This window comes from Saccopteryx bilineata, chromosome 9 (assembly GCF_036850765.1).
Source record: "Saccopteryx bilineata isolate mSacBil1 chromosome 9, mSacBil1_pri_phased_curated, whole genome shotgun sequence".
Taxonomy (NCBI): Eukaryota; Metazoa; Chordata; class Mammalia; order Chiroptera; family Emballonuridae; genus Saccopteryx; species Saccopteryx bilineata.
This window is the reverse complement of record NC_089498.1, coordinates 85,979,861-86,007,812: the sequence shown is the minus strand read 5'-3', so window position 1 is coordinate 86,007,812 and position 27,952 is coordinate 85,979,861. Positions and strand designations below refer to the sequence as shown.

Below are 27,952 nucleotides of genomic sequence, written 5' to 3'. Positions count from 1 at the left end.
AAAGACTTTAGTAAACTCGAACAGCTTCTAAAAGCTCAAGGCTGTACCCCCAGGATGACCCTCCCCCCCACTTAATGGGCCTGCCTGAAAACACATAGAAACCTCAAGGTCTCCAAAAGAATTTACTGTTTGTTCTAGCCAACACCTGCGCATGGGCCCCGACCTCCCTTTCCTAGTGCATTTACAAAAAAGGCTTATAAATCTTAATCTTCCTTTGTCACTCTGAGACATATATGCATCTCCTATAAGCCAGGAACATCTGTAGAGGAACTGAAAGCAATTTCTTTGAAACAGAATCAACAAGAAGGACAGAGCTTCTGTCTCCCCATCTCTGTAGAAGTACAGTGTCCTAAATTCAGTAATTGCCAGCTAACAGACAGAGCTGGCCTAATCGTATTTACACTGACCACCTCCAATTCTTCACTTCCCTGATTCTATTAACCCCCCACCATTTCCCCTCCCTTACTCCCTCATTTTTTCTTTACAATATCCAGTCACCTCTGTTCAAATTGAAGTTGAGTTCAGTTCACTCTGGACCCTCTGCCTTATGGCAATAGTATATTACTGATCACAATCTGTCCTTATTATTTGAACCAGTGGCTGTCTGGCTTTGTTTATCTTTGACAGGCCCTGCGGCTTAAGTAATTGTAGCCTCCCATCACCGCATTTGTTTTAGGGTGGTGGGATAATCTTCACTAGGAGTCATTAGCGAAAGCATTCTCTCTGTTTTAGAAAAGAACAATTTCTATGCATAGCCATAATTACAAGTTAAATAAAACTTTGCTAGGAAGTGATTCTGATTTATGAATTCCACATTAAACATCTAAGTACATCTGTTATGCCCAACATAATGGTAACTTTTTGGGTAATGACTTTTTAGAATCACAAATGATGTATAAATTCCCGGTGATTTATACATTTGAAGAAGTGGAACGTGTCTTGGGTGATTGCCTGTTATACTGAAGTGCTAGGTTTATGCTGTGGCATTTGTTCTTTCATTTTGTGCCTGAGAATCTGGAAGCGCAATCTTGTGTGGGGGCAGAATTGCTACCCCAAGAGGAATATTTCAGTGTGTCTTAGATGTTATTCACTTGCATTTAATTTAGTGTTTTGCAGTATATCTCAGAAATGATTAAAACTATTTTAGAAGGATGTAGGATTCAAAGAGTTTGCATTTAACTTCCAGTTGTTGTTAGGAAGTATTGACTGTGGGACCATAACGCTCACCTCCCACCTTTCACAGCTTGGGCTTCTCTCTCTCCCTTTTCATTGGAGGCGCCACCGAACAGAGCACGCATTCTTAGGATCACGTGACTTTATTCTTTCTCTTTGTTCTAGTCTCTTGTCTTTGTTCTTTGACAATCTGAGAAACCTTTCATATTCTTCAAAACCCAGCTCAGGACTGACTTTGTTAAGAGACAGCCTCCACACCTGCCGGAACCTCACCTCCCTTTGGTCTCCTCTCCAGTTTATGTTGCAATATCAACAATCTCAATTTACACAACTCTGGTTCTGGGGTTTGCATGTCTTTCTATAAATTAATCCCTGTATGGTAGAAAACATTGTATCCCTGGTGCCTAGCACACTCTCTGACACAAAGTAAGGATTCAGTAAATGATTATAAACAGGCAACCCAAGCTCTTTTGCTTGGAGAGACTAATTTATATTATCTTTTGTAACAGGAGCTGAGATTTAATTTTTCCCTTTCATCAGTATGCAAACTCATTCATGTGCACAAATAGAACTGCAAGATGGTTTAACAAAAAAATTACAAAATACTGAAAAAATATAATATATTCAAGTCTGACTGCGGGCTCCCCATTCCTCTGTGAACTGGGAGCCTTGTGCTGGGCTATGGGGAGAGGTGCAGAGAAGGGTAACTTACATTTTGCAACTGGACATGACTCTTCCCCAAGTTTTCTGACTTCACCATTGTGCTGGATGCTTTGAGACTGTAGTTTTTACAATTTTGTGGCTCTTTCAGCTGCTCTTGAATTTGTTTAGCTTGTTTTCTGCAGGTTTAAATAAATAAATGGGTAAGTAGTTACATAATCTTATGCCAGGCATACTTTTAGAGTTTCACTCATTACCATTATCAATATTTGCTATTTACTAAAGCTGAGTAAATGTTGATAACAAAGAGAATCCTTCCCTCATTTTCAACTCCACCAAGAATTACTTCCAATTTGGAGAGAAGGTAGTATTATCCAGCATCGCCAATAGACTCACACCCAATGGCACCCTGAAGGCAGAAAGAAACATAATGCATTCCCTTGCCCCAAGGATGCAAGAGGTCAGCTGCAAAGAACTAGAAATGCTCTGAAGGAGTGACCAACGGAAAAAGTGAAGCTTAGACCTAACAGCCATGTGTAACACACTTTCAAAGTTACATTTATATCTGTACAATTCAAATACGTGTAGTTTGATTGAATGGCTGGCATATGTACTATACACATATATTTTCTTTTCTACAGGTTAGAAATAGCTCATTTATTGTTATCATCAATCCTTCATATAAAGACTTTATCCCTTTGTAAAAACTTTTGTAAAAAAACTAAAATAGGTAACTCTTAAAGAGATCCAATATGCCAAACATCATTTCCAGTGTTTTCCATCTATCAATTCAAATTCACTTATTCTTCACAATAATTTTGTGTGACGAAGCATTAATTCTATACTAATCTAGTAGATGAGAAAACTGAGGCCAGGAGTTTAAATTATTTGCCCACATTCACATAGCTGGTAAGCGGCAGAGCTGAGTTTGAACCCAGTCAACACGGCCACATGTTCCATACCCGTAACTACCACTCGGAACCGGCAAACCACTTGCCCCTTTCCAGTGGGATGAGACTACCCTCAGTTTTTGGACTCCAAATGAAGTACTCTTACCTGCATATGCAGGGTAACTATTGTTTGAATCATTCGTGGCTGGCTACACCAGCAAGATGAAACAAATTACTGCATTATTAACTGCTCTCTCCCAAGAGCTTTATGGCAATTATGAGCAGAAGATTCAGCACCAAAACAAACAAATCAACAAAAACAAGTAAACAAAGAAACTCTGCAGAATCATCTGCCCTGGACATTGCCTCTTTACCAAGCCCTGACAGGGCCAGAGCTTGGGTGGAGTGCACACGCCAGCTAGAGCAGGGAGGCTTCCCAGCAGGCAGCAGTCCGCAGAGTTTGGCTAGGATACCAGAGGGATTGGCATTTGAATCTCAGCTTTGCCACCCATCAGTTTTGTTTTGATTTCCTAACCGTCTCTGAGCTTCAGTTTCCTCATCTGCAAATGGAGCTTGCAAATGTTATCTTCCATGCATCTGAACATCATTACTTTTTTTGAATTCACAACACCAGTGAGATGTACTCTGTTTAATAATTGTTCATCTTTTCAATAATTGGGAGAGGGGAATCTTATCTGTAGTACTCTTAGTTGCTTCAATCCAGTTGTAATAATCTATCTACTTCCTAACAGCTAATCTGCAGCCTATTGTTAAAAATAAACCAATCATATCCGCAAATTTTAGAAGCACATTACAGCCACCAAATCCTATCAGGAACTCACTGGTGAAGCAAATGGTAGATCAGAAGGTTCTACCTGAGTAACTCACCATGGAGCAGTGTGAGGGGGTTTGAAACAGAGTTAAGAACCCAATTACTCTCCTAAGAACTGCATAGTAGAAATATTATATTTTCCGTCATTCTATAATTCAGTGTTGGGGGAAATATAAATTTCTAAAGCAACTGTCCTCATAAAACATTTGACTACAGTTCCGAAATCCTTTTACCATTTCCTTTCCTTTACTTCCTCTCCACTCAAGTCCCAACTCACTAATGTTTCGGTACTTTCCTCTCTGAACCTGCCTCCTTCTCTCATCACCCCTCCTGTCTCCCAGGCACACACGATATTGCCCACTTCCCCTCTCCCCAGTAAAAGCGAACAGAGCGAACGAGCAGAGTTGGGTCGCCATCCCAATAGCCCCCTAGAAAACAGTTGTTCTGGGGAAGAAAAGATATAGGCATTGAACATGAGCCCTACTAGCCAGCAAAGCTGGTCGGTAGTAACATTGTATAATTCACTGAGTTTTCAGTTTCTCTGGCCCAGTTATTCAGAAGAAATGAAATGCAAGTTGTGGACCACCTGTTCTCACAAGTCCACTGGTGAACACTATTTGTTAAGTTGCAGGTGGGGCTCCTGGGGACGCAGACCCTGAGAAGAAGAGAGCATGCAGGACTCAGACTGGGGAGGGCTCTGTGCTTGATGCCTGTGAAAGCGGAGGGAAGGAAGCAGGGCTGGGCCGCAGGATAAAAGCTGGGATGCCAGGCAGCTTCGAAGACCTCAGCCGGTCCTGCAGGGAGTTCTGAAACTGGCATGCCTGCAACAAGTGTGTAGAAGTCCAGGCCTTCAGAGCCTCGCATGGACCTCTTGCCAACGTCTGCCTATCTCAGGTCAGAGTAGCTTGAGAAATGTAACTGTTATCATAACTGTGTTTCAGCAACTGGGGGACTAAGACTTTCACTGTTGACAAGAACCACAGCAGGTATCAGGGTGCTCACTGCCTGTCCTTCTGTGGCCTTCTTTGTGACCTAAAATCTCTTACTTCAGAGGGTGAGAACCTCAAGTTGGGGCACTTTCTATGACATCTGCTTTTTACCAGTAGCGCCAATTCTTTTTCCTCCTGTGTCCTTCCCAGTTGGGATCATTGTTTGTCCCAGTGTCTGCTCCTGAATGTCTCCTCTCCTATCCCATTCCATTCTTAGAGCTGAACTATGTACTGCTTTTCCAAAGTCTACCAAGGACTCCTACAGGCCGCCCCACACTTTGTATCTGTGAAAAGAAAACCTACAAGAATTTAGAGTTGCCACGTGAGCCTTATCAGCCAGATTTGAAAGGCTCCCTTATAAGTTTTGTTAACTTCCTGTGGGAAGATATGGATTTATTGAGACTGATGAGGATTTCTTTCACTGTGTCCTTCAGAATTGTAGGGGTTTAATTAATTTAGAAAATCCTCTAAATTCAAGAAGGTATTCTTCATTTTTACCTCATCATATTACATACCTTTATACTTTCATCAGCTAATAATTTGCTTAATATTCTATCTGGTGAGGTCGTGTATACCAAGGGTGACAAAAGAAAGTAAAAAGAACCAGCATGGTATAACCTGAGGTATTATGGGAAATAAAACAGGCATGGCCAAGAGAATGTGAACTTTCAGATAACTCCTGTCTTTCTCTGTCCAGAAACAGTGCACCCCAGTCTATGGGATAGAGGTTTAAGTGAATTTATTTGAAAAGCAATGATAGAGAGGTCCTAGAATTCTAGAAAACTTGGAGTTTCCAAGATGAAGTAAAGAAATTACACACATATCAACAGCCTTAAAACATGTATCGAAGTGAGGAAAGTTCAAGGTAAGATCTGACCAAGGTTTTGAGAGACGACTTAGGTTTTCAGTAATGAGCATGGAGAATAATATGCAGGGTGTTATAAAAGTTTACATTGTTTCCACTATACAGATTACATGATTCATGTGGGGTGTGGCATTCTTCTCAGGCACACACAAGTAAGGGAAGACTCTGCCTGGAAATTATACTGGAAGAAGGAAATTACTCTTAATGAGAACTGTAACTCCACTGGGAAAAGGCTCAAAATTTTATTATTACTTTATTCTCCTCTCTTTTTCTTATTTATTTATTTTTTAAATGAAAAGGTGTTCCAGTGGGCAGGCAGAAAGACTATACCCTAAATTGTATTCCTCCATTTGTTCAGCCCTGTGAGCTGCTTGTAATGAATCTGATATTGCAGTTTCCATGAACCCCCGGCAGCTCACTGAGCCCAGGAGGAGATGTTCATCTCAGAGCCCCCCTTGTGCCCAGACAGGGAGAGATTAACAGACAGCCCTGAACATGGAAGTCCTCTGGTTATCCAGCTGTTCTCCATTCTTGAGGTTCAGATCATCTGTCTTTCACTGAGATGTGGTTACGACTACAAGTTATACTCTAAAAATAAATGATTAAGTACTTCTTCACAGTAATTGGCTTCCTGTTAAACACAGCAAACACAAGAGGACCCTGTGACCCCCTGTAGGCGTGATTACCCCTCTCAGGCACCAGTGCACAGCCTTCCCTTTCAGGTTAACCAGCCTCTAAGTTCCAGAGTGGAAAATGGTAGCTGTTAACAATAGCAAGCCCTCATTGAGTATTTACTCTTTTAAACACTATGATGTCCTTTTTACAATATTATCCCATTCATCTTTAACACATTCTAGAAGGTAGATATATTTTGGGCCATATTTTATCACAAGAAAGCCAAACATAAGGGGTGGGAGATGATTTGCTTAATGATACCTAACAAGCAAGTGGCAGCCTGAGGATCTGAACACCAGCGTGGCTGACACGTGGAAATCCTGACCACTATGCCATGTAGACTCCCCTGAGCAATAAATAGAAAGTGCCCCAGTTGCACCAGAGCATGACATTCCTGGTTCCTCCATGTAGTTTCACTAACTATAGAAAGGATGATAAAAGCCAATATGGTAGAATGGTTTAGAGCAGGGGTCTCAAACTTGCAGCCTGCGGGCCGCATGCGGCCCGCCGAACAATTTTGTGCGGCCCGCAGACTAATCCACGAAGTTCAAAATATTTTGGATAAAATTAAGTAAGCCTAGGGGCCTATTTATATTTTTCATTTCTCTAGCATCCTAGCTAGATATTAGCTTAGTTAACAGCAGTTGTGATGCGAACTACAGTTTCTGGTTGTTTTGTGACACTGAGTAAACTGCATGTACAATTGTGCTTGTTGTACTGATTTTTTTTTGTTTTCAACTGCAGTGAGAAAAGTGTTGCGTAACAGTTGCCTTTTGTAGACCTAGTGCGGCCCCGCCAAATGGCTGTGATCTTGCTCTGCGGCCCACATGCTGAGTTGAGTTTGAGACCCCTGGTTTAGAGCATGTGATTTAAAGTCGGGCTGAAGAAATTTAAAGATCCTATCTGGTTGTAAGGTATATAAATGTCTAATCACTATGTTGTATACTGAAAACTAATATAACTGTAATTGAGAAATAATAAAAAATATTAAAAAGAAACAGAAGATTACATCTGTAGTCTTCTACTGTGTGGCTTTGATGAATTAATATTTTAAAATTAAATTTAGCTATTTTAAAAAGTGCAGCAGTGACACACAATTCCATTGTTGTAAGGACTGGGAGAGAAGACATGAAAAGCCAGGTGTCTCTGACAAAGAATAAGTGTTTTAAAATAAATGCTCACACCTGAAACCTATATTATTTTATTAACCAAGGTTACCCCAATAAATTCAATAAAAAATAAAAAAATAAAATGAGCAATCCAAAGAAGAGAAGAGAAGAGAAAAGAAAAACAAAAGAAAAGAAAAGAGAAAATGAACAACAACAATCGTTCCAGCCAAGTGTTCCCTAGGAGACATGATCATTAAATGTAATGTGGTATCCTGGGTGTGGCCCTGGAACAGAAAAAGCATATTAGGTAAAAACTAAAGCAATATGAAAGTTTGAACTTTATTTAGTAATACTGTATCAATATTAATGCATCATACTAATATAAGTAATAAAGGATACTGAGTCTGGGCATATGGAGTCCATTTGTACTATTTTCACAGTAATTCTAAAAATCTAAAGCTATTCTGAAATAGTTCATTAAAAAATAATGGTTACTAATTCTGGATTTATATCTGTGTGTGCATTTTTTTTAAAGATTGACATACACAACATGCAGACATATAGCATAGACTATAATCTGGAAACGGATCCATTTTTAGAAGAGCTAATGGGTAGAAAAAAAATATCTCCAAAGAAAAGTAATTATGCTTTGGCTTAGATTCTGATAAGCTGTAGGAACAGTATCTGTGCCAACTTATTCAGGCTTACATGCCTTCCAAGAAACCGAGAAATTTAGTATTTTTATCTGTATTTCTTATTTTAAGTGCAAATTATGCCATTTCCACAAATAAAATACTTTTATCAAAGTTCATTTAAAATAAGTACATATGTGTATAGACATATATTTATAAAAATATGTATGTATATATTTTTAGCCTACTTTATAAGTAAAAAATAAATACCTTTATCTGCAGAAGTTCTGCTTTCTTGCCAAAGGCAGTAAAGGGCATATTTGAGATATGCATGGATACCAACTGGTGAACTAAAATAGATTTTATAGTATTCATATTTCATAATTGGCTAAAATCTTTATGAGTATCAGTTAAAAACACTATGAAAGAAAAAGTGTAGATTTTTTTTAAAGAAAAGTCTAGACATTGGGTGATAATGTTTATGTCTATAGTAGTGACCTCTCTCTACAGAGCAGTTAACACCTTGGTTACAGGCAGACACTGAATCCTTCATTCTGGCAGGTAATCTAAACGTGTAAAAGAACATAGAGTTTTTATGATCACTGAGGGGAATACTAACTCTGTGTCTCAGAGATAAAACACACACACACACACACACACACACACACACACACACACACATGCATGCGCATGCTGTACACACCCACCACCCCCTACAGAAGATTCTAAGTCAATGCAGCTGTCTGATGGACCCATTTGCACAAGATCCTCTGTCAGGAGTGAAGACTGAGAACTTAAAGAAAGACAAAGTGCATCCTCTGAGAAGTAACCTTTTAATACTTGAGAGAAATGGTCTTACTTGCTTTTGAAGTAGAATGCTGCACAGAACATGCCCACGATGACAATTCCAAAGATGATACATGAAATTGACAGCACTTGCCTTTGATAAATTTCTTCGCTCTCTGTGGGTTTGAAAAACATAATTAGAATGGGTATTAGCAGGGCACATCAGAGACAATCTCCATCCTTGTACTTCAGAGCTGGTAGGAACCTTTCAAAGCAAATATTTTTTTTGTTCCTGTTGTTAACAGGAGAACATGAGGAAGTTATTAGGATAGCTGGTTGTTACTTTCTATAATTGCATGGCTAAATCAGAACTCATACATAGATATCACAATTATATATTTTATTATCAAAAGACATTCTAAGACTTTGGGACATACCAGGGACATACATTTTTGAAATTAAGGTGGGGTTCAAAACAATCTGCTATAAAAACAAATATGCGTCTATCAGAACTTTCCTGTGACAGTGATGACTTCTATTTTATTTTATGTGATCCTGATGCCACTGCCTTTTATGATTTGTTCCTTGTCTGTCAGCTTTAAATTCATCCACCCACTACTATGATTGACACTACTAATGAAGGAGAACTTCAATATGCATATGAATATTTACTCACCCCTTTCTGAGACTTCCTCAATACCAATGATCTGGCACAATCATTTCAATCCCTATTATCAAGGTCACAACTTATAGCTTCTCATCGCATAAAACTCACAAGAATTCATAAACAAACATTTCTCTTTTCAGTCATTATTATTTATACTCCCAGCTCATTTTCTGAAATGTGTCTACTGAAACAGTTCTTCCATCTCATCAAGACCTTTCATCCATAGATCTCAGAACTCTTTCTGCTATTATCCTCTTCTTGTCTTCATTTCTCTCTTTATACAGCACACAGGCTATGGTCCATGATTACAGTCATTACTCTCTTGCAAATACTCTCAACTACTCCATCTTTTTCTCCTTCCCTTTCACTCATATGGCAAAATATGTACAAATCGAACTATGTACAAGTTGAAGAAACTGCCTTCTCCACCCCTCTACTTTGAACAGGTCAGAACTGGAGAGAAGATTGCACAAATTGGGAAAATGGACACTAATAAAGGTTGACAATCATATCCAGTAGTGACTAACAATCTTATCAGCCTGCTTCTCCATTTTCTTAAAGATTATCTATACCTTCTCCGTACTACTCAAACATCTGACTTACCTTGTCTCTCTCCTCACTCTCAGATCTTCCATATATATTATTTTTTTTAAAAGTACAGAATAAATCATCTCTATTTATAATACAAAATATACAAAATATTTGCATCTTTATTTTTTTTTTATTCTCTCTATTTAACATAGTGCAGTACTTCTCAAAATTTAGTGTGCATTGGAGTCACCTTGTTATTGAAGGGCAGGCTGCCACTTACTTTCTCTCCCAGAATAATTGATTTAGTAGGTCTGAAGTGGGGGCAGAACATTTGTATTTTTAAAGTTTCCCAAAAGATTCTGATGTTGTGGTCAGTGAAACAGACTTTGAGAACCACTGAACGGAGTAAGAATCATCAGAACACAGAGATAACATATGGAGATTTGTTTTTATTTATTAATGCCAACTATGGGTCAATTTTGGAACTTCTGAATCAAAATGTCTATTCAAAATTTTTTTTCAAGTTTTTCTCATGCATACTAAAGTTAGAGAATGATTCAATTAGAGACAATACTAACTTTTATAGAAGATAAATTTCTTTGGATCCAATTTTATAATCTCAAGATCTTCACAATCAATAAAAATAGAAGAGAAGGGAAAACATTCTAATTCATTCTATGATGCCAACATTATTACCTTTATATGTAAACTAGACAAAGACATAAGAAGAAAATGAATTACAGGCATGTATTCCTCACTGACATAGATGCAAAAATTCTTACCAAAGTATTAGAAAATAAAATCCAGCCAAGTGTTAAAAATAATACATCATAACTAAGAGGGGTTTATACAAGAAATGCAAGATTGGTTTAATGTTTTTAAAAAACAACAAATGTAATTCACAATTTTGACAGTCAATAAAAATTATTTAATGATTACAGTAGAGAAAAATATTACATAAAATCTAACATTCATTCCTGATTCATTCCTCAAAAACTAGGAATAGAAGAGAAATTCATCTTCATGTGGTGAACACACAATACAATATATAGATGATGTATTATAGAATTTTACATTTGAATCTTATATAATTTTATTAACCAATGTTACCCCAATAAATTAAATAAAAATTAAAAACAAAACAAAATAAAATCTTCCATCTTAGAGAGAAAGAGAGCGAGAGAAAGGGGAACTTTGTCACCCTGATAAGGAATATCTATCTTTCTTTATATAAATCTATACCTAATTATAAAAGACTGAATGCTTTTCCCCTAAGATCAGGAATAAAGTAAGAATATATACTCTCACCATTTCTATTCAATATTGTAGTGGAAATTTAGTTAATGGAATAAGCAAAAATAGAAATTAAATTCATTTAGTTTAGGAAAGTAGAAGAAAAACCATCTTTATTCTCAGATAACATGATCATCTATGAAAAAAGCTGATAGAATTTACAAAGAACTAATATATTTAATAAGGAAGCTTAGCAAGTGTGCAGGATATAAAGTTACTGGACAGATGATACAAAAATTAAAGGTATGTCTATGTAATAACAACAAATAAACATATTTAACACAAAATTATTATTTACAATACCATCAAAATATAAAGCATATAGAGATAAATTTAACAAATTATTTACATGAGGTCTAAACACTGAAAATTACCCAAACATTAAGAAAATTTAAAGAAGATCTAAATATTAATAAATGAAGATATATATCATATTTATAGATTGAAAGACTTGATATTATTAAAATGAAAATTTTCCTCAAATTAATAGGTAGATTGAGTACAATTTTATTAAAAATCTCACGAGGAATTTGTTATTGCTATTGTAGAAATTGACAAGCTGATGCTAAATGTTATGTGGAAATACGAAAGATCTAGAGCAGTGCTGGTCAACCTGGTCCCTACCGCCCACTAGTGGGCACTCCAGCTTTCATGGTGGGCAGTAGTGGAGCAACCAAAGTATAAATAAAAAGATAGATTTAACTATAGTAAGTTGTTTTATAAAGATTTCTTCTGCCAAATTTAGCAAAAATCTGACATAAACTACATGGTAAGTACTTATTATTATAAGCTTTAACTTGCTGTAACTCTGCTTTATAAATTTTATGAAGTAAAGTTACTTCCCTACTTTATAAATCACCATTACTGTGGAACCAGTGGGTGGTTAGAAAATTTTACTGCTTACAGAGATACAAAAGTGGGCAGTAGGTATAAAAAGGTTGACTACCCCTGATCTAGAGTAATCAAAATATCATTTTGGTAGCCAAGAGATCAAAGTTGAAGGACTTAAACTACTTTGTTTCAAGACTTATTATAAAGCTATAGTAATCAAGGCAATATGATACTGACCTACGTATAGAAAGATAAGTCAATGGGACAGAAATATCTGCAAAAATTTGTAGCTAACTGATTTGTGAAAATACACCAAGACAATTCAAAAGGGAAAAGATCTTTTTTAAAAATGCCATTGTAACAAAAATATAGCCATATCCACAAAAACACACTTTGACTTTAGACCTTAATATAAAATTTCACACTATAATACTAGTAAAAGAAAACATGGGTGAAAATTTTATTAGTAATCATGTGTTCAGCAAAGAAATCTTAACTACAACACAAAAGATACAAATAATATATCAATAAAATGGATTTCATCAAAGTTAACAATATTTGCCTTTCAAAATTGGACTTGTGTTTATATTTTGAACAACATGGACTATCCAACAAAAAATAAATATTCAATGGCATGGACTTGTACATACACTATACTTGGATCCATTACAACTCAAAATGAAGACAACTCCATTTTGAAATGGGCAAAAGATTTGAATGAACACTTCTCCAAAGATGTATAGATGGCAGATAAGTACATAAAAAAAGGCTCAACATCATTAGTCATTATGGAATTGAAAATTAATCTGTAGTGGATAAATGGCATCCCTATTACAAAGGTTAAATTTAAAGAATGAATGTGCCAATGGTGAGAAGCAATTTTAATCTCATATACATAATTTATTATTATTATTATTTATTTTAGCAAAGAGGAGGGAGAGAGAGAGGGACAGATAGGGATAGACTGATATGAGATGTATCAACTCATAGTTGAGGCACCTTAATTGTTCATTGATTACTTTCTCATTTATGCCTTGACCAGGGGGCTTCAACCAAGCCAGTGACCCCTTGCACAAGCCAGAAACCTTGGTCTCAAGCCAGAAATCTTAGGGCTCAAGCCAGTGACAATGGGGTCATGTATATGATACCACATTCAAGCCAGTGATCCATGTGCTCAAGCAGGTGACCTTGGGGTTTTGAACCTGGGTCCTCAGCATCCCAGGATGACACTCTGGTCAGGCTGATCTCATACACTTCTGGTAGGAATATAAAATAATTTCATGGAAGTTAAACCTATGCCTACTTTATGATACAGTCACTCCATTCCTAAGTATTTAGCCAAGAATAATGAAAGCATATGCTTATTATTACATAAATTTTCATGGCAGCTTTATTTGTAATAGTGAAAATAATGCAAGTGCCCACTAGCAAACAGGCAAATCAATAAACAAATTGTGCTATGTCCATACAATGGGATACAGTGGTCCCTCATGTGCGTGGGGGTTAGGTTCCAGAACTTAATTTTCCCCGTGATAGGCAAAAATCCGCAAAGTACATCCTTCTGTTTATTATTTATATATATTTTAAGGCTTTATAAACCCTCACCACCCTCTTATAAACCTTTCCCACACTGTTACTAACCTTTCCCACACTCTTATAAACACTTCCTATGCTCTTGAACACTTTCTACACTCTTAAACCTATGTAATCTGAACAACATATAACATTCTATATGCGAACTCACCAGTGAATATACAGTAATATTCTTTTAATATGTTTTAATTGATTTTCAAATATTTTTATATTGTTTTTAATTTTTTAGGCTAGAAAATGCTTATTTTACCACAAAAATAATTAAAATAATAAATATATAAAATACCTACATACCTCAAAAGCCCACAATAAAGTGAAAAATCTGCAATACAGTGAGACTGCAAAAAGTGAATGTAAATCAGGCCCCAAAACTGTACCTGTTGTATTATTTTAATTGTATAAAATTCTAGAAGGTGGAGACCAGTCTATAGTATACAGAAGCATGCAAGTGAACACCTGGAATCAGGAATGGGGAGGGGGAACAGGTGGAGGAAAGAGACCCAAAGGGACATGAGAAAACTTTGGGGAGTTATATTCATTTCTCAAACATGATCGTGTTTTCATGGGTGAATGTTTATGTCAAAATGTATCAAATGATAAATTTTTTTTCTTTTTTCTTTTTTTTTTTTCAGAGACAGAGAGAGAGTCAGAGAGAGGGATAGTTAGGGACAGACAGACAGGAATGAAGAGAGATGAGAAGCATCAATCATCAGTTTTTCGTTGCAACACCTTAGTTGTTCATTGATTGCTTTCTCATATGTGCCTTGACTGTGGACCTTCAGCAAACCGAGTAACCCCTTGCTGGAGTCAGTGACCTTGGGTTCAAGCTGGTGAGCTTTGCTCAAACCAGATGAGCCCAAGCTCAAGCTGGCGACCTCGGGGTCTCGAACCTGGGTCCTCTGCATCCCAGTCCGACACTCTATCCACTGTGCCACCACCTGGTCAGGCAACCTTTAGGTTTTATTTCCATTTTTAATGTCTTTATTCAGACCGGAGTATCAGAAAACAGAAAGTAAACCTGAAAGAAATGCCACAGTAACCAGATTTCTGAAGAAATGGAGAGGGGGAGTCAGGTGGCCCTGGCAAGCCTTGGTTGACATTTTATATCTGGAAAGTTTAAAATTAAAAGGATTGAAACTGTGTCACTGAGACCTTGTTTGGACACACTGCTATTGTGGGGCAGCTGTGTTAGGCTAGCCTGTGGGGTTAGCAGCTGCAAGCACTTCGCCTGATTGGTACATGAGCGTGTGGCTGCATCAAGTGCGTGCGGTCTATGTAAGGCTATGGGTGCTTGTGCTCCGGGGGATTGCGGATGGCGGATTGCCTTCCCTCCACTGTGAGGGGCCACTTTGCTGTTTGTTTTCCTGAGAGGCAGTTTTCCCTGCCTGTGTGCTTGTCCGCCATTGTGAGACTTTATTAAATGGGATGGCCTAACCCTTTCCGGCTCCACAGTTCTTTTCCATCTACCCGAATCCAATGTGGACCTGCCTGGCTTCGGCCACTGCATTACATCTGGAGTAGATGACAGGATTTGAAGCAGATGGGTATGGAGCCACAGCCACCCTTGAGGGGTGGGATAGAGGACTGGTCGTTGTTAAGGTTCCCCATGGCTGTCCTTTTGGGGGCCGTAGGCTCGGTATTTTTACAGCCCTGTGAGGGGATGCCCAAGATCAAGAGCTCCAGAATGAGCTGCAAACCCAGCAGCAGTAATGGCTTGAACTGGAATGAGCACTGGAAAAGGAAGCCATGAGTTGCAGTTTGCTCTAGAAGTTGAACATTGGCAGTGGCAGTTGTTGGAGGAACAACTGAGGGTTCAGCTTCAAGCTGAGAGCTGGCAGTCACAGGAGCCTAAGTGGGCACAGAAGATGGGCCAGCAGAGTCGCTCTGAGTTGGCAGGAGCAGGCGTTTCTAGCTCCTCTTCTGAAGATGAAGAGACTTGGACTGAAGTTGCCGTCCACACACTCAGAGCCCGGCTAGTGGTCATTCAGAAGGTAAAATCCCAGCAGCAAAGAGTACCTACTGAGCCCCTGGTAGGCTTGCTGCAACTGTGGGACAAAGGGGTGGATGGCAGCATGCTCTCTGGAGCAGAGGGGGAGAGGTTGGCCAATGTTGCCACGTGCTGCTCTTTGGGGCAGCATCTTCAGAGCTGCCATGACAGCAGGGATGAGGACGGAGGCCAGAGTCCCTATGTGAACCTAGTTGCCTGTAATGGACCTTTACCTTGGTGATTTGAAGTCAGCAGGGCTATCTATCATAGACTGACTCTTGGACTGCAACCAGAGGGGGGCACTGACTCCCTTGTTGGATGGACATGCCATCTTTGGACAGTATGAGACCCTGATGGGGGGCAGCTCCAGTGGACACCCTCCTGCATCAGGAAGTTGCTTCTCACCCAGTTGCAGAGAAACACCAAGGACACTTTTTGGTTTCAATGAACATGGCCCTGGACTGTACAGGCTCCTCCACATACAGTGGGTGGCCTTGTGGACATCGTGGGGTGGGAAGTTGGGGGTTGGCCTCCAGTTAACTCCTTGGGTAGAGTGCTCAGGAAGACATTGTGAAGGGAACCTTTGTAATTGTTATTTTTATAATGTATGTAATGTACCTATTGTGAGATGAGCAACCCTAAAGGGGTGAAATGTGAGGCAGCTGTGTTAGACTTGCTCATGGGGTTACTGACTGCAAGTACTTTGCCTGAATGGTGCGTGAGTGTGTGGCTACGCCATGTGTGTATGGTCTTTGTAAGGCTATGAGTGCTTGTGCTCCAGAGAGATGGATGATTGCAGACTACCTGCCTGCTACTGTGAGGGGCCATTCTTGCTGTTTGTGTGACAGAGAAGAGGTTTACCCCTGCCTGTGTGCTTTTCTACCATTGTGAGGCTTTATTAAATGGAATGGCCCAATGCTTTCTGACTCTGTAGTTTTTTTTACAATCTGCCCAAATCCGTTGTGAACCTGCCTACCTCAGCTATCAGCATTACAGTTATCTTAAAGAACGCAATCCTTTCCACCCCCATATTTGTAAACTCATTAAAATTTCTAGTTGAACTTAGAAACAAGTAAGTACTTGTACCAACTATAAAGAGTTCCATTTTTTCCTGGCCAAGTGACTCAATTGGTTAGAGCATCATCCCAGTATGCCAAGGTTACGGTTTGATCTACGGTCAGGGCACATACAACAATCAACTAATGATTGTATAAATAAGTTAAACAACAAATTGATGTTTCTCTCCTTCTCCCTTCCTCTTTCTCTCTCAAATCAATAAATAAAATTTAAAACAAATTCCACTTCAAGCTGATGACTGCAATTAGATAAACATGACTTGTATACAGTAATTTACCCTCCCTGGCCTGTGCCAATAAAAAGAATTATGAAAATAATAGATGATAATACTCACTAAAACATAAAATAACATTGTTTCCACTACACTGAATAATTTCCTCATGAATTCTATGTGGTGTTTTTATTCTTATTTGAAGCTAGTCAAATGTAGCCTGGGGAACTCACAAAATCAAGTCTGAGTTAAAATCAAATGCAAAATGAAAACTCTAAAGACTGTGAGTGAGTTTATAGACCCAGGTGTGGTTACGGGATGGTGCTATCAATGCCTTGATTCATAGAGTGTTACACAAGAACCAGCATGGTGAGGTGTAAGAGGCAAGAGGTCGAGAGTCTGGCAATTGGTATTTGACTTTAATTTTAGTCATTTTTAATTTGCACCACCACAGATACATTCCTTTACCTTTATAAACTTCAATTCCCTATTATTTTAAAGGGAATGATATAAAATACTGACTGTAATCAATGTTAAAACAAGGAGGTATATAATATTACAAAAACATGTGATGAATTGACTGATTTGTAGAAATGTGAGACCAGAGACCTGAAGTATAAAATAAGGAGCCAACCAGGCAAAAGAAATGGGGATGAGGGAAGATGTTCAGCAAGAGAAAACAGCATGTGCTAATGTAGGAGATAAAAATGGCACTGTCAGGAATCCGGAAGGTATCTCCTAACCCCAGGACCTTTGCATTAGCTGTTATTATTAGCGGCTTAGCAGAACAACAGAGTCAATGTGGACTTGGTATGCATTGAACATGACATTACAACAGCAAGAAGGTACTGAAGGATTTGAAAGGAGAGACGTATGATATGATGTGGGGAAAACAGCTGTGTTAGGCTTGCTCTCTGGTTTACCGGCTGCAAGCACTTTGCCTGACTAGTGCCGGAGCACGGCAGCGCCACATGCTTATAGTCTATGTAAGGCTATGGGTGCTTTCCCTCGGGGGTGAGTCTCACAGATCACTCTTCCCGCTACTGTGAGGTATGGTGTTCCTGACCCCTTGCCCTCCACTGTGGAAAGCAGGTTTTCCTTTGTTTATTCGCTTGCCTGTCTTTGTGAGCCTCCAATGAATGGTATATTGCCTGACGCTTCCCAATTCCGCAATTCCTCTACTGTCTGCCCAAATTCAATGCAAATCTGCCTGGCCTCAACCACCAGCATTACATACGATAATATTTATATTTCTTTTTTCTGGTGGTGGGGAAACGATTAGAAGGAATAAAGTAAATGCAGAGTCCTGAGAGGAGTCTACTATATCTGCTCAGGTCAGACATGACGGATGTTTGTACAAAAGGAGTAACAACCATGATGGAGTGTAAAATAAACAGAAATGAAAAGCATTGGAAATACTTAAGGGACTAGATGGTGATGCTTGGGTTAACTAAGTGTATTACTGGAGGAGGTTAGACTTGGAAGAAAAAATAACAAATTCAATTTTAGACTCAGTGAGTTTTAAGGGCCTAGAGGATATCCAAATACAGATGTCCAGTAGACATTTAAATATGTAAATCTAGGCTACGAGGAAGTGACAGGGTTCTGGATATAAATATTTAGGAACTATGCATATAACTGAAACGAGTGTGTTGATAAGATAGTCCCAGGAGGAAATAGAGAGTAGTTGGAGACTGGCTAAGCTGGAGGCTTATGGAAGTGTGGAGAAGGGGCCTGCGGGGGGGTGAAAGGAACCGCCAACCAGGCAAGGAAAAAGTAAAAAGTAAACAACAAAAATATAAAAAACATGATAACATCATAAACAAAAACATAGAGTTTTTCTGGAAGGATATAGGTTATTGAGTACTTCTGATAGGACAAATATGATGCAGTCCATTAATTTGGTGACATAGAGATCACTGGGCTCTTCAATGAAATAATGAAGTCCCTATTTGTCATGTGCTGCAAGGCATATGTCCTTTCTCCAAACCTACCCTGCTCTCTACCACTGTGGCCTGGACTCAGAACTCAGAACTCCAGCCTAACTCCAGACAGTTGTGAACACCTGACTTGTAACTTCAGGCTACCATCAGCTTCATTGTAAAGAAGTCATGAGCATTGATCAAGCTAAGAAATCCAGTGTTGTAGTTCCTAACTGAGAAGTCATTAACTATTAGGGTGAACCATATAAAATTGCTAATTGTATGTGTATGGGGGGGACAAAAATTGCTAAATATTGGCAATTTAATTTAGTTCTATCTAATATACGGTAACTGTTATTTTATGGGATATTAATATTTTTGCATTTTATTTTTAAAAACCCAGATTATGAAGTCATTTCTGAGGTCAAAACCAATTTTTGCTTAATAGGAATTGGTAAAGGATGTTTTCATTATCTTCAGCTCCCAACTCCGCTCCCTTTTCCTCTTCTGTAATGCACAGGACTTGTTCCTCTCTTTTCTATATGTCCATATTTCATGTTATAAAGGCAGAAACTAGAGAGGTGATATTACAATGAAATTTCAGGAAACCAACATAGGACCAGTGGGAAAAATCCTTTTAGGAAGCTTGGTCTAAGACCCTGAAGAGACCAGGGCTCCCTTAGCTGGCCACCCCCACCCCTGTCACCCACCTCACCGGAAGAGAATTGTGCTTGGTTTGTTGGTACACAAAAAATGGGGGAAATACTACACACCTAACATATTGGTTAAGACATTCAATAGGAGAGCATAAATAAAGTATCTAGAATAATAGATGTTATATAATCAGTGCACAAAATGCCAGTTTGCTTCCTTTCCCTGATCCAGGACTTTAAAGTACTTCACTTTTCTTATGCAAAATGAGCCTCACTTGCAGGTAGTCAGCCACTGACACCAGGTTCCCCTGCCTGTTCACTGAGACCCGTGTTGAAGAAATAAAGTTGTTTTATGTCATTGTCTTTATTCACAGTTCCTTGTACTTTTGGTAACTGCACTTTTCAACTAGTGGTTGTGAATTTGCTATGAAGACATTTTGAAGGATGTACAGCAAGTGAGCCTCCCAGGGCCCAGGGTGGTGTCCATTATTCCCCCACAAACACCTTTAGGAAAAGCGCGCCCCTGTTACCAGAGACAGAGAATCCGTGTAAAGTGCATGGCCACATACGGCACTGTGTGCTCAACTCCAGCGCTCACTGTCTAGGTCCTGGTGCGCCAAGCTGCCTGACGAGAATGCCTTTGGAAATGTTAAGCCTTTAGAATTCCAGAAGTCTCTGCACAAAAACTTGTCAAGCAATATTAGATAGAAAGAAAAATACAAAAAAATCACAGTTGCTGTTTTCTTACACCACTTCCCTGTGGCATTCCAAGTATTAAGACTAGAGGTGTGGGTGACTGGAGTGGGCTGTGAGTTTCAGTGTACGTCAGGGAATGGAAAAGTTCTAAACTGCGGCTCCACAGTCCCTCCAAGTCTGGGGCCCTTGGCATCCATTGCCTCTTGGGAGCCTTTCCTTTGTATCACTGGTTTTGATTGAGACGCTAAGACATCAGACTTAGTGTGCTGACATCCAGGTAACGTGAGGCTTAAATATGGACACACACACATCTGTCAGTCCTATACAAGAACAAAAGCTTTTTCACCTGGACCACCTCACATCCAATATATGCATATCACACCCTAGGTGGGGACTCTCCTAAGTGTCAAATGAAAACACAATGTCTCTCACAATTCATTCCGGATTTAACCTAGCAATACCACCAGGCTTCTTCATATCCAAGTATTCCTCATTTGAGACCCTGCAGTTGAAAGTCTGCATTGAGAAACAAGTCACCATTCACATCAATATTCACAAATGAACTCACTGTTCATGAACTAGGTCTTTACTCCCTAACTCTAGCATGTACTTTTACTCATTAAGTCAATTTCATAATCTGAGTACACCAGTCTCTTATTGATTTAGGGCCTCTGACTTTTTTGCCCTTATTTTAACTAGATTATATCTAAGTGAATTTATTTCTGTTTTTATTAGTCTTAGAACAAGAGGGCTTCCTGAATTTTGTTCTTAAAAATAAAAAAAATGCTGAGAATGCTGAGGGTAGATTAAAATGATCTTACAAGGAACAGCAAATGAATCTTGATCAGGAAAGAGAAAAAAAGGAAATAGAAGAATATTTAGAATGTTGGAAACCAGCATTTGTACTTTTTAACTTGAAGACAAAAATAACCAAAGAGTTAAATGGCTTGATAACTGCCCTCATAAAGGGAAAAAATAATTATTTCATCAAGGTAAAAAACATCATGAAGGTAAATGAAGCAGGTCTTCATGAGAGCAATGAGATCAAAGACACACTGGCAAGGTGGGCCACTGACAGGACATGTGACAAGAATATCAGAAACATCAAACAAGCTCCCTGATCCTCCTGCAAGAAACCCCAAGAATGCTGCTTGAGGGTTCCCAACACAACCCCTAAAGTGCAGAAGACCTGAGATGACCAGGAGGTACTGAATTGCTCGATACTTTAATACTGTCATTTCTACCTAGAAGCCTCCTTCCCTTCAATACCTACAGAACTCCCAGTTATGAGTTGAATTATATCCCTGAAAAGACGTTGAAGTTCCCATCCCAGTACCTGTGAAATGATCTTCCTTGCATATAGGGCTTTTGTAGATGATCAGGTTAAGGTGAAGTCATTAGGATGGGCCCTAACCCACTCTTGCTGTGTCCTTATAAAAAGGAGACATTTGGATACAGAGACAAACATACACACGGGGACAACATCATGTGAAAGTGACAGCAGAAACTAGGGTGATGCATCGACAAGTCCAGGAAGGCTGAAGATCACCAGCAAACCACCAGAAGCTAGGAGAACAGCAAGGAATAGATTCTCCTTATGGCTCTCAGAAAGAACCAACTCTTGATCTTGAACTTCAGCTTCCAGAACTGTGAGACAATGCATTTCTGTTATTTAACTAACAGTTCGTGGTACTTTGTTATGGGCAGCCCTAGCAAACTAACACACTCAACGATTTATAAAAAATCAGAATAAACTCTACCAGGTCTGAATTCTTCTCAAGCTCCCCTTCCACATCTTTTTTTTGCATATTTCCATAACTGCACTGTCATGTACCAAAAATCTATGGGTCTGACTCCCCACAGCCCAGACAGGAAAGAGAGCTCCTCAAGGGCGAGAGCATCATCTGCATTCCTGGATCCCTGGACTTGGCTTGAGCTTGCTATGCCCAGGGAAGGCTACTCAACAACAGGCCTTTATTGAACTCAACAACTTCTGGGTTAGGTGTCTAACGACATTTTGCCGGTTGATCCTCTGCCTTGTGGGGCAATCACATTAGGCCTCACTCTCTTGACGGAGTGCCCTTTTACCCAGGGAATTCATTCTGTTGTTCTTTGCAGTCCACCGTGAAAGGGCAACATTTAATATACTTTGAAAAGTAAAAGAATTATTTCATAATAAAATGTTGACGTTCAAATATTTTATCATTTTTCCATGCAAAGTGCTTTTAGATGTGCATTATCCATTATATTTGATATTTAAAAGAAAATAACAGTTTAAATGCATAAACACATTCATTCTCAACCTGTAATTTCCTTTCCGTTCCCCCTCACTCACCACCAAATATAAACATTCCCTGTAAAACCCCTTATCTCTCTCCTTGCTTTCCCAAACAGTGCAGCTCTGGCTGACTATAGATAAGTGAACATTATAAAACACATTTTGAAAAAAAAAAGAAAAGCCCTGGGTCTTCTCATTGGTATGTATAATGTGTCCTGTCTTTCCAAGTGCTATTTCTCCCACAAATAAATTATTAGTAGAAAGCAAATTGCATCAAAATGAATCTATAGGTGACTTCTATGCTAAAGTACAGTGCTCTTTGGCTTCCGGCTCCCCTGCAAAAAGGTGAGAGTTCCATTTTTTCCTGAACCTGTAATAACTATACCCCAGACCTTACCCTTAACCCCAGCTTTATCACTTAGGATGCACTCTTCATGGACAAACTCACATGCCACTAGCAAGATATGTGACTCAGAATAAAATGTTATTTTCTTGGCAATGAAGAGAAGTTGACCCAGTGGTTTACAGGATTCCTCTTGGTTTGACCTGCTTTGATAGACTGGAAAGTTCAATAACTAAAACAGTTTCAACCGTGCCATATGGGAGAACAGTCAGGCACAAAGTGACCCCTGCCTGTCCCAGACTGGTTTAATGGACTGCCACCCCTCTCGGCCAGATGAGATGTAAGTTAGAGGAATATAACTCCCTTTGTCTCAAAAACACGCGTGACTTGGCAGGATCTACAGGTGTCATCCACAAAGTCAGCCTTCTTCACAGCTGCTCAGGCCAACAGCCTTGCAACTCTTTGCCCTTCCCACGCCCATGCTGTCTCTATCACATGAGGGGCTGGCCCGAGTCTGGCTGGGTGAGCAACACGGCACAGGCTGGGGGCTCCAGGGGTCGAATCTCTGCCCTGGCAGTGCGGGAGACATCCTGGGGAAGCTTTTCAAATATACCTGCGACTGAGTCCCACTCACCTCAGAGCAGGAGACCCAAGAGTCCAGCCTGGGACTCTATATTCTCATTTACCTAAGGCAGCCAAGACATGGCAAAGAGTTATACATTTTATTGCTCTCATTTAAAATAGTATCATTTCCACATGGAACCACTATCAAAGGGTTAATAAAATATTTTACTTTTCTTACTTCTAGTACTAAATTTTTAAAATCCAGTGTGTATTTGGTACTTTCTCACTTCATTTGAGGCTAGCCACACTTCAGTGCTCGATGGTCACATGTGGTTAGTGACCTCCATAGTGGACAAGGTGTGTCAGGAGTCGGAAAGCAGGGCTCTGCTTCTAGGCATCCTTCCTGACTACCTGTGAATTTGGGCACTTTTATTACACTGATGTGTGACTCAGTTTTTAATGTGAAAAAGGGGCCATGCTCATAATGCTTCCCCCACTGGATTACTAGAAGATTAAATACAATGCTTTGTGATCATTTAATGAGCACAGGACCTGGTTCACTAAAAATGTTCATAAAATTGAAGTGGCTTCTATCATCATCATCACTATTATTTTAGTATATTATGGTAAAGATTGTTAGAAAAATCCATAGAAAAAGTTGGATTTGAGAGGTAGCATTTCAACCACTTGAAAACATACAACTTTCATGTCTTCATGTAGAAAAAGAAAATGACTAATCAAAGCAGGCATTGTGAAACTCACTGGTCTCGGGCACAGAGATGTACTGCAGCTCCTTAAAATAAGGATAACAATAATAAATGTGTGTGCCCTTTATCAATATCAGTGTTCAGTTCATTTTAAACATGGCTTCTGAAAAATTGATTGTAAGAATAGATGTAAGGAAACTAGAGCTGAAGATAAACCAGAAGGCGACCCTTCTATCTGAACACCTTGCGGCCCCACCCCTGCGCCGCCTGCTTTGATAACCTACCAGCATTCCTCTAGAAATCTATTCCCCCAGAAATCTAGCTCATGCTCTTGGCTGGCCACATCTCTGACTCCATCTAAGAAAGTCACTTTGTTTTCTGACCCAGTCTTTTACTTTTTTCCAAAATTCAAATTTCTGTCTTTGAAATAAAATTCATATAGAAGTGTAACACATATATAAAAGGCATAATTCATAAATTTACAGCATAAGAAAATTTTATAAAATGAATGTGCATGGTAAACAACACACAGATCAAGAAGTGGGACAAGACTAGTACCAGAAAAGGACCCACCCACATACCCCCTTCTAATCACAAACCACCTTGTCTGCAACATAACCACTAACCTGCTTTCTAACCTCAGAGATTAGCTGTGCTTGGTTTTTGAACTTTATATAAATGGAATTATATTATATGTTTTTCTTATAACTAGCTTTTTCAGTTATTATGTTAATGAAATTCAATAATGTTGTTGCACGTAGTTATGGCTTATTTATTATTCCTGTTAATTTGCATTTCAAAACTTATAATAAAGTAAAAATCATGGGCATTTTTATAAGTTCGTGTTCAGAGGTCTATCTCATCTTTTTTAGTAGCTACATAGTATTCTACATTATGGTGAAGTCATGTGGCCATTTATATTATTTCCAATTTGCATTATTATAACCAAAGCTATAATGAGCAGTCTTGTATAGTTGCAGTAACTACACTTTGAATAGCATACTGATCAACTGTACAGTGCATAGAAAGTGTAATGAGGAAGGAAAGAAAGATAAAATACATAAAGGTAAATACCTGTGGATAACTGGGAGTTCTAATGAGGATGTTGTCCTTCCTTGTTATGATATTTGAGGTTTCTCAGCCTAACAGCTCTCCAGCTCTTGACCTAAAGCAAATCTTGTCAATAATCCCACCTACACAAAGAGTGCTCTCAATCTTTCTCAAGCGGAGAGGTCTAACTGACACATGGCTTTACTCAGTGACAGCAGATACCCCCTGGTGTCCTTAATTCACAAATATTAATGAGAAAAACTTGACTCGCCAGTTCTTTGAAGTAAAATTTAGTAAGTTCCAGAGTGGGAATTTGAAGACTTAACATACGTAAGTCTCCATAATGAACCTTATAAGTACCTCTAAAAAATAAAAAAGAAACAGACAAAAACACTGACTCATTTCATAAATCTGCTGCAATTCCCAGCTTTCATAATGGATATTGTGGTCCATTAAAAAGTAAATAAATGTTAAAGTCAGTGAGAAAGGCTTGAGTCAAGTGATCCTTTTGTTATTTCAAAGTGTGGTTTTTGAGTTTCATCTTTTTTATCAAAACAAAGAGCAGGAGGGAGTACTTTTTGATGTATGATAATCTTACACTGCAGTTATCCATGTCCTTCCTTCCCAGGGAAACTAAGAGAAACAAGTTGTCATCCAGCAGTGAAAGAAATCTGTGTCAGATTTCGTGGTGCTACCAACAGAGGTTTGGTGACAAGTGCACCTAGCAGGGAGTGAGCCTCAGGATCCAAGGAAGTGGTGAGGTTACACCACGAGATAAGAACAGTGATGGCTCAACTGAGACAGAAGTGATAGAAGATACTTGCCTCTTTAGAAATTATTACAAGCAAAGACTCTGCAAGATATATCCAGAAGCAAAATAAACCACATGTGACTCATAAGGAAAGTGATTCAAGCTCTGGTTATCACTGAATTGAATAGAATGTTACGGTGTCTAGAGAATCTTTAAGTCTTTGTGGTGTCAGTGCATATAATCATCAATAAAACTATGTAGAGTATTTAAATTCACTCTTTGCTCTAGCCACATCCTCACAGTAGCTCTTGTCTTATAGTAGCAAGTGTATACAGACAGCTGCAGAAACCGTTGTCGTGCCTGCATGCCCTCTCATGTTCAGAGAAAAGTTAATCTTTTTGGGATCAAAGGCTGTAATAACCATGTTTTTTTCTATTCCTGATGCTGTCCACATCTGGTCTTTGCTAATCCTGAAGGGACTGCCCCTCTCAGGTTTAGCCAATTCTGAGAGAGAGGAAGCAACAAGCTCATGAGCATGCTTTTTAAAAAATACAAACAAACTAATCCAGAGCTCTTACCCTGATCACCTCCTGAATCAGTCTCTCTCTTGGGACCACTGTCCACCTGCCTCTATCACCAAAGACTGATGGCATTATTTAAACTAGCCAATCCTAAGGCTGCTTACCCCATCTCACCCCTCGTATCCTGTGGAAGTCATAATAAAGGTCCTTCCCCATAGTTTCTCCTCCTCTTCTGCCTCCTGACCAACTTTGATGTTTCCCCAGGGGGTACCACCATAGCATGGTATGCCCCCTCTTTTTGGGAACTCTGAGTATTGAACTACCTTTTCAGTGGCACTTAATTCATGAACTGTTGGCCTTACTGGATGTCAAATTTTAAATTAAAAAACTATAATTTAGAACATGAGCTATTCAAATGATTGTTTTAAAGGAATCATGTGTCATGTTAAAAAAAAATTGTAAATTCTTTAGTCTGACCGGTGGTGGCACAGTGGATAGAGCAGGTGTGGCCAACAGGTTTTGCCCTGGGCCAGATGAGAAAGAAAAATTTTTTATGGGCTGGATGAAATATTAAAATTAAAAAATGTTAAATACAAAAACGATTCATTTAAGTAAAAAAAATTTTATTATGCAATTTGTTTATGAATAAATGTGAGTGAAAAAATTTAATATATAATATTATTTTAATAAAAATATATTTTAATAAAAATATGATTACATACCATATAAATATCCAAAACTCTATCGCAATCGAAACAATATTTAATTAACAGAATGAGTTTGAAGGGGTTATATTGCAAATAAAACAATTATTTTGTTTTACAAACAGCCTGGACATGTTTTCAGTTATCAACTGCAGCTACTGTCTATACTACAATGCCACTTGACTCAGCACACTTGACCACAAAAATAACAAATTGTTTGACCTTGGGTGCTCACTGACAAACTCCACCTAAAAGAATGTGGGTTTCACATCGCTGCTAAATGTCAAACAGTTCCTATCGAGTACAGGCGAGTACAAAAGTTGTAAATCTTTATAATGGATTTTTTTAAAAAATAAAGAAGTATCACTAAACCATTCGATCAATTATTGGAAGTTAACCCTAGATTAATCACACGTGGAATTCTTCTCCACGTATCACTATCTTCCTAAATATCTCAATTTCCAATAATCAAAGACGCTTCTGCTTCTGAGTAGCTGAGATTTTAAAGTAGCGGACAATAGTAAAAATTTAATCACGGGCCGCATAAACTCATTGCATGGACCAGATCCAGCCCACGGGCCCTATGTTGGCCATGCCTGGGATAGAGTGTCAATCTGGGATGCTGAGGACCCAGGTTTGAAACCCCAAGGTCGCTAGCTTAAGTGTGGGTTTATCCAGCTTGAGTGCAGGCTCACCAGCTTGAGCATGAGTTGCCAGCTTGAACATGGGATCATAGACTGATCCCATGGTTGCTGACTTGAGCCCAGAGGTCACTGTGTTGAGCAAGTCACTGGCTCCTGTGGAATACCCTTCCTCCCCTCCAAGTCAAGTAAGTATGAGAAGCAATCAATGAACAACTAAAAGTGACTCAACTACAGGTGGATGCCTCTCATCTCTCTCCTTTCTTTTCTGTCCCTTTCTGTTTCTATCTCTGTCTCTCTCACCACAAAAATTGTAAATAC

General features: G+C 38.9%; 1 protein-coding gene across 4 annotated transcripts in view; it reads right to left on the bottom strand.

Annotated features, from left to right (window-relative positions):
- Positions 1-27,952, bottom strand: part of NRG3 (neuregulin 3) — a 1,278,837-nt gene that overhangs the window by 34,226 nt on the left and 1,216,659 nt on the right. For all 4 annotated transcript variants that reach the window (XM_066243724.1, XM_066243726.1, XM_066243723.1 and 1 more), the window contains exons 5-6: positions 8,685-8,787; positions 1,886-2,012 (exon numbers count right to left, since the gene is read on the bottom strand). In XM_066243724.1, coding sequence (XP_066099821.1) covers positions 1,886-2,012; positions 8,685-8,787 — 230 coding nt within the window. The remainder of the gene's footprint in view (positions 1-1,885; positions 2,013-8,684; positions 8,788-27,952) is intronic.